Source organism: Leptinotarsa decemlineata, unplaced genomic scaffold (assembly GCF_025532065.1).
Source record: "Leptinotarsa decemlineata unplaced genomic scaffold, Ldec_3_MD MMD2_P_RNA_scaffold_4, whole genome shotgun sequence".
Lineage (NCBI taxonomy): Eukaryota > Metazoa > Arthropoda > Insecta > Coleoptera > Chrysomelidae > Leptinotarsa > Leptinotarsa decemlineata.
The window spans coordinates 3,115,917-3,130,131 of NW_027412531.1; the positions used below are offsets into that span (position 1 = coordinate 3,115,917).

The 14,215-nt window shown below is 35.2% G+C and overlaps 1 protein-coding gene and 1 long non-coding RNA gene across 4 annotated transcripts in view; one reads left to right on the forward strand and one right to left on the reverse strand.

Annotated features, from left to right (window-relative positions):
* LOC111516055 (myrosinase 1-like) overlaps window positions 1-14,215 on the reverse strand; it is a 122,006-nt gene that overhangs the window by 18,706 nt on the left and 89,085 nt on the right. For all 3 annotated transcript variants that reach the window (XM_074186683.1, XM_074186681.1, XM_074186682.1), the window contains one exon: window positions 4,239-4,541. In XM_074186683.1, the coding sequence (XP_074042784.1) occupies window positions 4,239-4,541 (303 nt within the window). The remainder of the gene's footprint in view (window positions 1-4,238; window positions 4,542-14,215) is intronic.
* Window positions 1,078-2,356, forward strand: LOC141487561 (uncharacterized). The gene is made up of 3 exons (XR_012468442.1): window positions 1,078-1,654; window positions 1,720-1,812; window positions 2,114-2,356. It is a non-coding gene; the product is annotated as an uncharacterized lncRNA (long non-coding RNA).

The window sequence follows — 14,215 nt, forward strand, 5'->3', positions numbered from 1 at the left end:
AGGCCGTCCTTTTGTCTTGGATGCAGTTCCATTCATCAAATCTTTCTTGAAGGGTTCTTCAAGACCTACCATGAGTCGATCTGTTCCTTCGTCTTCCTTTTCATTGATAGTCTTCACTAGAACGTTTCGTTGTTGTAGCGAAGCAGTTTTTGGCAGCTTCAAATTCTAGGGTATAAATGATGGCTTCATTCAATTTTTCATGACGTGTCATCCTCGATGACTACTGAAGCTTCGTGTCACGAACCCCGTCGATGAAACTATGGATACTAATCACATGGGTGAAGTTATCAGGTGCTTCTGGGTAAGCGAGTCTCACCAACCTTTCGACTTTAGCCCCAAACTCCTGCAGACTCTCGGTTGGATCTTGAGTTCTTTGCTTCACTTGAGCTTGGTAGACTTGTTGAAGGTGCTCGCTACCATTCACTGCAGAATTTCGGAGGTGTTTCCTCGTAGTGTCAGTGTGAGACCTGTTGCTTTCTCCTCATTTCTCCACCTTTTTTTTCCACAGCAGCCTCAAATTGTCTGCGATAAATTGACCATGAATATTCGCCATTGAAGGCCAGAGTTTCAATAAAACTACCGCTTGAGGGGGAAGATGTCGTTTTCGATTTGCATTTTTCCATAGAAATCCTTTTTGGCTCCGGTGATTCTTTCGGAGTTGTCGGAAAACCTCTTCAAACTTTTTCTCGACTTCTTCAAGTTCCTTCTCAAATTTCCTTCCAACCCCCTCAAGCTTCCACCCACACAGCACTAGATATTCATGGAATATTCCCTGTATATTATAAAACGAACGTATATATTCCAAATATTCATAGAATATTCTTGGAATATATACATGCCTTTAGAATATTCATAGAATATGCTTGAATGAATATGGCAGGATTATTCCCGAAAGAATGTGCATAGAATGTCTATAAATGGATTATTCTCCCTTGAATATTCTAAGAATATTGTCGATCGAATATACCGTATGGTATATTCTTAGAATATATCCCCACGGTATATTTTGGAATATTCTATACAATGGAATTTTGAATTATCTTATAATAACGTATTCAAATAATTCAATAATATTAAAACAAAAATATTTGAAGATCTTAATCGAATGCATAACCTAATGTATATAACCCTGATAGTGTTAACCAGATTTTGAACTCAACGCAAAAATTCTGGATGAATTGCTCCAACAGCAACTGTTGGAAACGACAAAAAAATTTGAATGGGCCAATAAATGAACCAATTGCATCAATAAATTGGTTAATTCTCATCCTATTTATCTTTTTGTATTTGAAATTATTTAATTACCAAGCGAAAAATCCTGGAAACAGAGAAATGGGGAAGTGAAGAATTGGAGTAAACGTTTCTCATTGGTCAATTGAAGTGTAGCGCGCGACAGTCGAATAAGCTCTGTGAAAGCGGCTGTCCCTTAATGCATGGTACATTTGCGTTAAATTCGACATTTGATTCAACATGGCGGTTGACGTGGCAAGTTCGCGTGTGTAATGCATGGTGTGTTGGTGTTATTATCAAAGTATAATTCTGTCACGTTCAGTGTACCATTTATAATTTGGGGTTGTCCAATTTGCAGTACAACGAATAGTTTGATTTTGGATCTTCAAACAGGAGAGTTGCATCTATTCAGTCTTCAAGAAAAGTAAGTAAAATGCAATAGTATCGATAGTAAAGTCATGGTGATTATCCTACTATACTTCATTTTAGGTTCGAGGAGAGTTGGTGTGTGGGATTTGTTGGTTTGACTAAGTACATGTTTGAACTAGAGTGATTTCAGTTGTGTATCTTCAATAGAGAAAAGTAAGTGAATGACACATTCTTTTTTATCATTTGTTTTCATAATTTTTATCACTCGTTTTCAAGATAGTATCAATTTACCCAAAAGGAAACAGAGTGGTACCTAGTACAGGCAGGTGCGCCAAGGAACTGAAAACGTAATGATTACTTTTCAACAAGACAATGCAAGTTGCTCTCCAAGTCATAAAATGTTGTAAATGTTCATGAGTAACCTATGCGAAAAATATCTATTTGATTTTTATTCCAATTTTATTGTGCCACTTTCAAATAGTGATAATGAACGTTAATGTACATTTTGTTCCAGGTATTACTATTGAAACACTGGCAGATGCATTGTTGGACAAATATAAGGAAAACTATTCTGGTGAGCAAAGTTTGAATAACTTTAAGTAAGTAAAATTCATTGAAGAATCCATCATACCACTCATTTTAAATACTTCATTTGTGGGTTTATTTTTCTAAGTGAGAAACCTAACCTAACCTATTTCTTGATGTAATACACTTTTTCTTTTTCAATGAAATGATATATTTATTATTTTTTAATTAGTGCTGACGAATTCACAGAGTTGTTATTTTAGTATATTTTTTAGTATACATTTGTTTGAGAGTAGGAACATCCTAATTTGAATACATTTCTAATATTTGTAATATGACAGTATTCAGGAATATTTTATTCAGTGAATAAATATTTTGAATTAGATTTTTTATTTTTAATATTGGTTGAAACGTCAAATATTTCAGTGTATATTGTTTTTAAAATATATTTGTTTATGAATATTATGTGTTTATATTCCTAGAATATTCATAAATTATATTTAAAGAATATTCTATGGTGTTTCTCTATTGTATATTCCTTCAATAAAAAAAGAATATCCTGAATATTTTATGAATATTCCTCGGGTTCTATTCCTGGAATATTCTTAATAGAATATACCTTAGATATTCTAAGAATATTATAAGATACTCCAAGAATATTCCCAAGGAATATTCTTAAAATATATCAAAGGTTCGCCAGGAGCACTTCCAGGGAATATTCTCCAGAAGATATATATTCCATGGCATATTCATAGCATAATACAATATCCTCAAATGTATATTCATGAAATATACCTGGAATATCTATTGCTATGTGGGCAGTCCTTTCTTTGTTTCCTGAAATACTTTTTGGAATTCTTCCTGAATATATTCCTGAGCCTCCCCTTCACTCACCTGGAAAGATTCAAAATCTTCCAATAAATGAAGGTACATCTGACAGTCTTTTTCTTGCTTTAACCTGAATATTTACCAGCAAGTATCTGTCTTTCTCCTGTTTTTCTTGAATACCTAGTAGTAATTCACGATCTCCATTTCGGCGTAATTGTTCTTCCTCTCTCCTTCGTTCACCTTCCTCTCTTCTGCGTTTTTCATTTTCAGCCAGGCTTGCTTGCGAAGCCTCAAACATTTTCTCAAGCTTTTCCATTCCGTCGTAATTGACACTCCTTGTTTTCACCATAAAACATAAAAAATTTCAGTCAATTATTCCACTTCTGACACCATATGTTACGTTTTTCCCAGTGGGTTGATCAATAATTGACTGTCTGTTTCTGTCTGTTTAAAATCTGTTTTTCCGTTAACCACCTGTCGCACATCTACGAACGACAACCCTCAGAAGTCGAAACTTGTTCGAGCTAAGGACTAACGAGATCTTACCTTTTAACGTGTGATTCCTAACACGGGTTGGACGATAGCAAGTGAAAATCGATTGTTCCGCCTGGGGCTTGAACCACCGACCAACACAGCTGTCGATTTGAGTGAGTGAACAAAGCACCCACGTCGAACCGACCAACTACCATCCCCAGACTACACTGAACAATAATCAAACTCAACTTCATTTCACTTCAAATACAACAAACACTTCAACTAGTATTCGAATGTCTATCACCTTACTAGATCGCTTTGCGTACCGCACTGTAATTTCCACTTGACTGTGTCGATACGCTCATGGCTAGCGCTTATATATCGTAATCGAAAGTTGTAAAAATTTGCCAGAGTACCATTGAAGTCGGTAGCATTATTCTCACTACATTTAGAGCGGCAGCGAGCATCGTACATTCGCGCGCTCTCAGCTACGTCACAATTGGTTTATGGTCACCAGTGGCGGACGGCGTTATTTTCTATAGGGCATGATTTACAATAGTATGATAGCTTCCTCCTAATTCTTCAGAGCCTACTCGACCGTAAATGTATGCTTGCACCTCTCTCTCTCTTGTTCCTACAGTAATATACGAAATGCAACTCTCTCCCTTTCTATCTCCACTAACTCATACCTCCCTCTCAACTTTCGTTCGCCTCGTCCGATCACACTTTTCGTAACGCTCCCGTCACGCATTCAGCAACTTACTCAAGCGCACGTGAAGAAGTTTTACTTTAAAAAATTCATGCTAGCTAACCTTCAGCCAATGTGACTTTGATGTTGGCCACGATTCATCCTGATACAATTGAATTTTCGCATCTTTTCTCCAGGATGATGATTCGGAAGTGTTTGTATTCTCATTTTTCACAAGAAAACTGGTGTACACGTTCAAGCCTAAGAAGTCAAAAGCTCCTTTGATGAACTCGACCTCATCGGGTGATAATAATGGAAGTTTGGATCGCACATAACCTTCTCGTTGACTCTCTTCCTGAATAAACTTTTTGGCAATTTTTGGAAAGTCCCCATCAGGATGAAAAATAGGATTCGTGAAGAGCCCAATCTGAAAAAAATTGAAATATTTCGTGATGCTGTGCAAAGTATTGAAACCAGTGCTGAAACTTAATTATTGCTATATCAGGAAACTGATGAGAAAAGTTCTATGATCACTTCTACCCTCTAACGAAGATTTAAATTATGTTCAAATCAAGAATTCTATTTTCTAGGATAGATAAAAAGGTGTGAAATAGAGTTGAAGCATGAACAATGTGTTAACCCATTAACGCCCACCGTATGATTTATCATACACAAAACACATGTGCATTTGAGGTTAAGTAAACATTGTCATATAGTGCATTCTGTACCAGTTCTTGTCAGAGCCTGTTTTTGAAGGTTTATTTCATTTATATTCAGAGCCTGTTGAGCGAGATTTGTGAAATTTGGGTTTTACAGTTGTTTTTGTGATAGTTTTTACTGACTGTGTTCTAAAATGCCATTGAGATAAGTTCTTTTCGGTGGAATTCTTGCAAATTATGTCCTAGAGTATTTTTTATAAGCTATACACATAATGTAAATACTAAGAAGTAATATCCTTAAGAGCAGTGGGACAACTCGGTAAAATTATTCCTTTTTTTTCAATTCTTAGTCACTGTATGATATATCATACGTTGGGCGTTGGTGACTAGTTTTTCCTTTTTTACAGAAAACAATTTTATAACCCAGAAGATCCTCGAGATGCAGAAGAGTTGCTAAATTATCTTGAACAATTAAGTTCTGATGACGAAGACTATGAGGAAGTGCAACATGCTCAGAAATTGGAGCTAATTCTTCTTCCTCCCAACAATGCTGCCGATAGTGACAAAGACGATGCTCCGAGCGACGAAGAAGATGTAGGTACCATCCGAAGCATTGGAAAGGGAGTGCTCAGAGAACCTATGGAGGTTTTTAGCGTTGATGATGAGAATGTGAAGACACAACTAAATTTACTGCCACAAAAACATGTTAGTGATACCGACCTTGAAACATCCGACAGTGAATCTTCGGAAGATAATAAACCGCTAGCCATTTTATTCGCTAAGGAGTTGAAAGAGAAAGAAATCAAAAGAAACACCAAAAAACGTCAGTGGAATACACTCAACTTGAAAACAAGAAATGAAAAATCAAAATTACCCGTTACACCAGAACCAAGCTTTGTTCAAACAATTAGAGATGAAAATTTGCAACCAATCGATATTTTCAAAATTTTTTATGATGAAGAATTCATGAAATTCATTTGCGATGAAAGTGAAAAGTATGCAGCCTTCAAAGGTGATCATGAATTTAGATTATCTTTTGATGAGTTATACAAGTACTTTGCAATTCTGTTCTTATCCGGGTATTGTAAAGTGCCAAATAGAAGGCTTTACTGGGAAACACAACCAGATACATTCAATCATTTGGTCAGTAATAGTATGTCTAGAAATAGATTTGAGCTCATCCATCGATATCTTCACTTCAACGATAATAATAAATTTGATCAGAAGAACAAAATATATAAAATTCAGCCATTAGTTGAACATGTAAATAGAGTTTCCCAGAATATGTTCCAGCCCTTAGGTTCAAACTTTTCGGTTGATGAGGCAATGGAGCCATACTATGGCCATCACAGCATGAAGCAATTCATCAAGGGCAAGCCGATAAGACATGGCTTCAAATTCTGGTGCCTAACAACTTCTGAAGGATATCTCTTGAAATTCAATCCTTATTGTGGGGCTGGAGAAAAGCTTCAGGGCAAAACCTTGGGATCTAGTGTCTGCGAGAATCTATGTTTGAACTACCTTCCAGAGCAAAGTACTATATACATTGATAATTATTTCACTTCTTTGCCATTATTACATACTTTCAGAGGATATAACTTGAATTGTATTGGAACAATCAGATCAGACAGGATAGAAAAGGCACCACTCAGAGACCTCAAAAAAGAAAAGCGAGGATCAACACATGCTATTACCGATACAGCGAACAACATAACACTTATACGTTGGAATGACAATAACCAGGTAACAATCGCAACGAACATTGTGGATTCAGAAACGTGTCTATCAAAAGGGGCCTGCAACAGTGGTCTAAAAAGGAAAGAGCTCCAGTGCAAGTGGAACAGCCATCATTGATAAATTCATACAACCATGGCATGGGTGGGGTGGATATTTTTGATGGTCAACGAGGACTATATCGAATAAGAATAAGATCCAGAAAATGGTACTGGCCTCACATTAGATTTTGTTTGAATGGCTCCATTGTAAATATGTGGATGCTCTACAGATATGTGGACAGAAAAATATCTCTTCTGCAGTTTATACGACGCGTTGTACTTTTCCATTCTTACGGGTCCTGAATATCGTCATGGGCCAAAACCAAAAACTCCAAAAGCTGTTTTGAATGAAGTGAGATATGACAGAATAGAGCATATCGTTGATAAGATTGAAACGCAACGTCGTTGTGGTTTTTGCGGCAAATGTGCAAAATTCATCTGTATCAAATGTAATATTGCTCTACATCCTGCCCAATGCTTCAGAAATTATCATGCCAAGTGAATTTTCTACATTCAGCCTTGTTTTTCTTTGTATAAGAAATATTCTTCATATGATTTTGAATAAAGAATAATTCCTGTTTTTTCTTCATAAGTAGTACTCATCACTTCCCAACGTATGATATATCATACTTAAAAAAAAAAAACTTCCTCGATGAGACAATGAAAGATATATGTTGCAACCAGATTTTTATACTTAAAACAGTAATAACTAACGATTTTTTTGAATATTTGAGAAAAAAATTAGCTGGGCTTTAATGGGTTAATGCGGGACATTATTACATATACGGTGCATTCCATTCAAAACGAGCCACCCTAAATAACTTTTGCTAAACTGATTTTCAGAAAAAATAAATAAACACGTAATCAATAGTGTTACGTAATATTTTTTTCTCATTACTTATTTATTCAATCATTAGTTCATATGTGGGGTATTTTAGATATAAACAGGATAGGGTTATTTGCTCACAGCTAGCTTTTAGACAGCGAGGGGGGGTGAGTTATACAAATGATTTATGTTCCAAGGGCGCCAACAGATTTACTATTAACCCTATATAATGTAACAGCAAGCAGATCCAAATCTATAAATTATCCACGATACAATAATGCCCCAATAAAACTCAAAATTTGGTTATTGGTATAAAAAAATAATATATATTCAATTCTCACTCAAAAGTAAAGTCCTTAATGCCGCTATGCGGTACATAGCCTCGATTCCAAAGGGCACTAGGGCGATACGGCACTATTGCGCTGCTTCATCAAGGAAGAGGATGAAAACCCATGTGTCATTTCCTCATTTCCTTGTCCCCAAATGACTGTTCGTATAATAATATCGGGTTTTTCTGGGTGGTACACAAATTAATTAAAAAAAAAAACGCCTGAAATCGAATTATTGTTAGATTCCTCGTATTATGGGATATATTGTTGTCCTTGATGACACAAGGAATACTACTTGAAAACTCACCTCCGATTATCGAACCTTAATAATTCGAAGACGTTTCCATATACAGTTGGAAAAAAACTGATATAAATATCCTCCGAAGAGATGAGAAAACGGAATTCTCAACCTTCCAAATCAGCACTATTACGAATCCGTTTCTGTGAACATGTGAATTACAACCGCTTATAGCGTTTACGAAAATCCTTAAGTAAAATTCAGAGTTTGGATATCATTGTCAATTTCCAACTGAAAATGATTAAGATACCTTGGTCAAGGACCAACAAAGTTTCTAATTTTTCCGTTAGTAGCAGCAGCTATCAGGTGGCTGTTTATGATCTCGATATGAGCTATTAGTAAATGGGCAAGCGACAATAAATAGGTACCTTTTACGGATAACGTAACAATAGTATACAGGGGAACACAATTTGACATATTCACATTTTATGTTACTTTCCTTATCGCACCCCCAGAACATGTCACCATTTTTTTAAATGGATCACCCTATATTGTTTTGCATTATCAGATGCTCCATGATGAGCAGATTTCCACAAAGTATAAAACATATGGTCTGAATCTTGTAGTTCGGGAGATACAAATTACTTGAGTTGAAAACGAGCCACCCTGAATAACTTTTAGAACAATGATTTTCAGAAAAAATAAAAAAATACCTCAAAAATAGTATACAGGGGGACACATTTTGACATATTCGTTCTAGAGACAAATATGGAAGCGATAAGTCAAAAAAAGATATTTTTTATTATATCTTGAATTAAAATCTGATGACTGGAGAATGAGAAGAAGAAACATTTCTATAGTAAATGTTCAAAAACGGTTCCTACCAACTCCCATACAATGGTAAAAACAAGCTTCCATTGCCGTCCTCACATGGTTGAGAATCTCGTGAGTTATTTCTCTGCAATGCCTCATGATATTGATAATAATAATAATAATCGGCTTTATTCATCAACACAATAATATACAGAAACAAAAATAATGATGAAAGGCGAAGTTCAGCTCAAGCTGTTTTTCCACTTAACCTAATTAAAAAGACAATTATAAAAGGATATTTGAGAGTTTTACAAAAAATTGAAAAATAAATGATAAAATAGTAGACAGAAAAACAAAAGATAAACTGCAATAACATACCACGAAAGAGAGCATTAACGGTATCTAATTGAATTGTCCAGATGATTTCAAGAGCAGTTTCAGTTTTTTCTTGAAGTTATACAGTGTGACCCATTTTTAATGGAAACACCCCCCTAAAATTTGAAGTTATAAACCGATTTAATAATTAATTTTTTGAAATGTCAAGTACTAAAAGGTCTACCTTGGGACGAGATTTGAAATGTTTATTAAAGTTTCAGGGCATACTACGATATTTTTTCTTAGTCGAAAATCGGGATTTTTTGTTAGCGCCACTGGATTCAGAGTGCCTCTTAACAGGTGTCACCAAAATTTCATGGAAAAATATTCATCATTAACAAAGTTATGACAACTCACAAATTCGAAAACTCACACAGCTAACAGTTACAAAAAACACCCTATATCAACAGATATAGCCATGAGTATATTTTTTTTATGATTTCAACAATAAAGTGCCACCAGATGAAAAAAAAAAACAAATAGCGTAAATATTTTTAATGAAAATAACGGAATTAAATTCAAGTTTTCACGCAAATTAACTAAAATAGTGGTCATTATTACGCCTTGGTCAAAGAAGAAACGGACTGGTTTAAGTTTGACGATAGTCGTGTCACGAAGTGTTCTGGCGATGCATTGAATTTATTGGAGCCTCTGGAAACACCCTACATTTTGTTTTATGAGAGAGAGGACATTGTTAGATCAAGACCTTCAGATGATGTGGTGCTGCAGGTTTTTCCGGGTTTTCCTGCAGCTGAAAAAGCAAATGCGCCACTGGAATCAATGAAGTCGCCCCGGAGCGCCAATTAATTTTTATTGTTGTATTTATTTTATTTTTAACTAAAACTAAGACCTAACATTTCAATTTAAATCTTAGTTGCCATGGAAATGATATTACAGTTTGACACTTGTGAAAGATTTAAGTGTACTATTGTCAATAATATTCACCTTACAGTTCTTCGAATTATTTTGAGTCATGGCTCCAAGATTGAGCGTAAGAGAGAAAATTGAAATTGTACGCCTTTCGGGAGATGACGTTAGAAGTGCTAGAGAGGTTTGCAGAGTATTCAATGAGAGACATCCAGATCGTCCTCGTATTAGCTGCGGTACGGTAAATAAAATAAATAAAATATTCAATGAAACTGGTGCAGTATCAAAAATGATGTTAAAAAGTAATCCTGTACAAAGACGAAACAGGAATGACAGGAATGATCAGATTATTTCGGAAATAATCCTAATGCCAGTATAAGGAATGCCACTTTAGATTTGAATATTCCACGAGAAACTATTCGGAGATGTCTCAAGGCGAAGACTATTAAATCTTCAAGCCAAAATTTGTACACACACTTCAAGAAGGCGACGAAGCAATACGCCTGGAATATCGTTTATGGGCCCAAGGGGAATATTTAAACAATAGAAATTTCATAAAAAATATTTTATATACCGACGAAGCCACTTTCACTACAAATGGAGTAGTGTCATCACAGAATTGTTGCTATTGGGCAGCGGATAATCCTAACTGGGTAATAAACTGTAAAAGCCAGTATTCCCAAAAAATCAACGTCTGGTGTGGGATATTGAACGAACGAATTATTGGTCCTTTCTTTTTTGAGGAAAATATTGATACGCAGAGGTTTCTGGAATTTTTAAACACAGAGTTTTGGGATGCTATTCACGAGCTGCCAATCAATGGACGATCAAATTTAATTGTCCAGTTAGATGGGTGTTCAGTTCATTATGCCAGAGCTGTGAGGCAATGGCTTAACGAACATTTTCCAAACCGATGGATAGGCCGTGGTAGTCCGTTTATAGAGTGGCCACCCAGATTTCCAGACCTCACAGTTTTGGACTTTTTTCTCTGGGGACTTCTCACACAAAAGGTTTACAAAAACCGCTCAAGAGATAGAAATGGACTTTGTGCAAGAATTCGACAGGTATGTGCAGATATTAGCCCTCAAGAACTGAGGAACGTAATCAGAAACATTCGTAAGCGCTACGACACATGTATCGAAATACGTGGTGGATTAGTAGAGGCTACTAGAATATGAGTTAGAATTAATTGTTGCACTGAATCGAAACATTTCAATAATTAGTTATTAGTTACGTTTATTAAAATTTTGTGCGTCATTGTTAGTTGAATTGTGTGAATGTTATTCCGTTATTTTCATTAAAAATATTCACGCTATTTGTTTTTTTTTCATCTGGTGGCACTTCATTGTTGAAATCATAAAAAAATGATATATTGTGACTGTTAGCTGTGTGAGTTTTCGAATTTTTGAGTTGTCATAACTTTGTTAATAATGAATATTTTCTCATGAAATTTTGGTCACACCTATTCAGAGGCACTCTGAATTCAGTGGCGTAGTGATTTTTTCAATAAAAAAAAACGCTAATAAAAAATCCCAATTTTCGACTAAGAAAAAATATCGTAGTATGCCCTGAAACTTTAATAAACATTTAAAATTTTGTCCCAAGGTAGACCTTTCAGTACTTGACATTCAAAAAAAAAATTAAAATCGATTTACAACTTCAAATTTTAGGGGAGTGTTTCCATTAAAAATGGGTCACACTGTATAACGTGTGGTGTCTAAACTCACTAGGAAGTGCCTTGTAGAGGACAACTGAATTATATAAGAAACTTCGAGTGAAACAAGCTGTGGAATGTTTGGAAATGATGAATTTATCACGATTTCGGGTTTTAGAGTGACTCTGTGTTTCAAATGTTGCGTATCTTTCAAATAAATAGTGAGGTTTCTTTTGAGAGACCAATTTATGAGTTGCAACAAGAAGGTGCAGTTGCCTAATTTCAATCCGTCTGAGCCAGCCAGATTCCTCAAATTTAGCTGAGATATGATCAAACTTTCTTACATCTTAAGAGAACCGTATACAGTTGTTCTGAATTTTCTGGAGGCGTTTCATGTCCGATTGTATTATTGCAAACCCATAGATGATATCACAGTAAGATACTCTGGATAATATCAGTGCTTCGCAAAGCTTTAGTTTAAGCCTGGATGTTATCAAGTCCCTATATCAGTACAGCTGACGTAAGATATAAGAGTTCTGACGAATTATACTAACATGCTTATGGAATCTGAGTTCGGAGTCTATCCACAGTCCCAGGTTTTTGCTTTCCTTTACTATCGAAAGTGTATCATTACCAAGTCGAACATCGATCAGATCTTCAATTTCAGTCCTTTTTCGTCTCGTACCTATTAGTAAAAGTTGGGATCTAGTCGTGGTCTGTTTCAGATTGTGAGCATCTGACATGTGCGAGATATTTTCCAGATTCTGATTGACTTGATGAACAGCTTCTTGCCAGTTATTTTTACTGAATGAATAGTATAGCTGAGTATCATCTGCGTAGGTAATGATGTATACGGCAGTTATTTATTATGTTATGGAAATCCAAGATGTATATTGAAAACAAAATCGGACCAAGAATTGATCTCTGAGGGACTCCGGAACAAACTGGTAAAGCCTCAGAATATCTAACATCTAAACATACAATTTGCTTACGATTTTGTAGGCAACTCCCTAATATCTTCACACTGTTTTTATCAAATCCAAAATACGAAAGCTTCTTACAGATAAGTGTATGGTCTATTGTATCAAATGCCTTGTAATCAAGCAGTGCCATTAGAGTCAATTCATTTTCATCAATTGAATTGAATAAATCTTGCGTTATGTTTGCAAGAGCAGTTGTAGTGCTGTGGGATTCCCGGAAACCTGACTGGACAGCAGTGATGATGTTATTACTATACACATATGAATAAATCTGATCTTTGAGGATCAACTCGAATGCTTTAGAAAGAACAGGCAGTGATAGTGTGATACAGGCAGTGATAGTGTGATAGTTCTGTTGGATTATCATACTTCGGTAACGGTAAAACAATAGATTCTTTCCATGAAGTGGAAAAGCTGTTTGTTTCAATTGCGGTATTGAATATATGTGTGATGTGGGTGATAAGGTAGCTTTCAACATTAAACATTAAATATATACCATCCGATCCAGCACAGTTACTTTTTATACGATTAAGATATTGCTGCGCTTGAAAGGGATTTATTTTTGACAAAGTTAAAAGTGTCCTATTGGGCTTTATCTTTTAGTTTTACAATTTCCCTCAAATTATAAGTGAGCCAAGGGGCATGTGGTTTCGTTGTTCTGATTGTTCGAATAGGTGCGTGGATGTTATAAAGATAAGATATATTTCATTTAAATATTCTATTATTTCATTTAAAATGGTAAAGTGGAATATATCATCCCAATGTATCGCATAAAGATCAGCCAGAAAACTATATCTATCAAAGTTTCTGAAATCTCTGAAATTTACTGTCTTATATTCATGAGATGTTTTCAATGACAATACTTCGCATAGAATAGGAGAATGATCGGAAATACCAGTATCCAAAACATTTACGGATTTTATATCATTTCTGTTTGATGTAACTAGAATATCGATCAACGTTCGACTTTCAGCAGTTATTCTGGTAGGAACTTCAATTAGTTGGGACAAACCATAACTCTCAAGTAGATTCAATAAACCCTTCGTGGAATTATTGATTGATAAAAGATTTATATTCAGATCACCAGCTAAATTCAGACCATAATGTATTCTACTTTGTTGAAATCTGTTCATCATGAAACATCTGATAATGCAAAACAATTGGTGCCATGCTCTGAGGGTGCGATAGGGAAATTTAGATCAAATATGAATATGCCAAAATGTGTCCCCCTGTATACGTTGTTGAGTGTTTTTTTATTTTTCCTGTTATTCATGGTGGCTCGTTTTCAACTAAAATGATTTGTAGCTCCCGAACCATACTTTGTTGAATTCTGCTTATCATGAATTTTTCAAAATGTTTTACTGAACACTGAAACTGAAATAGCTATAACTTTGGATATCGCTAAAAACGAATTATTTTGTAAGGTTTGCTGAAAAAATGTGTTTATTCTTTATAAATTATGCTTTGGACGCTGATGAAAAAAAAATATTTTTCAACTATTCGTTTTTGTGCTGAAAAATATTCTAATAGAATGCATACACAAGTAGAATGAACTTCTAACATATAACAGGTATTTCTACATCGT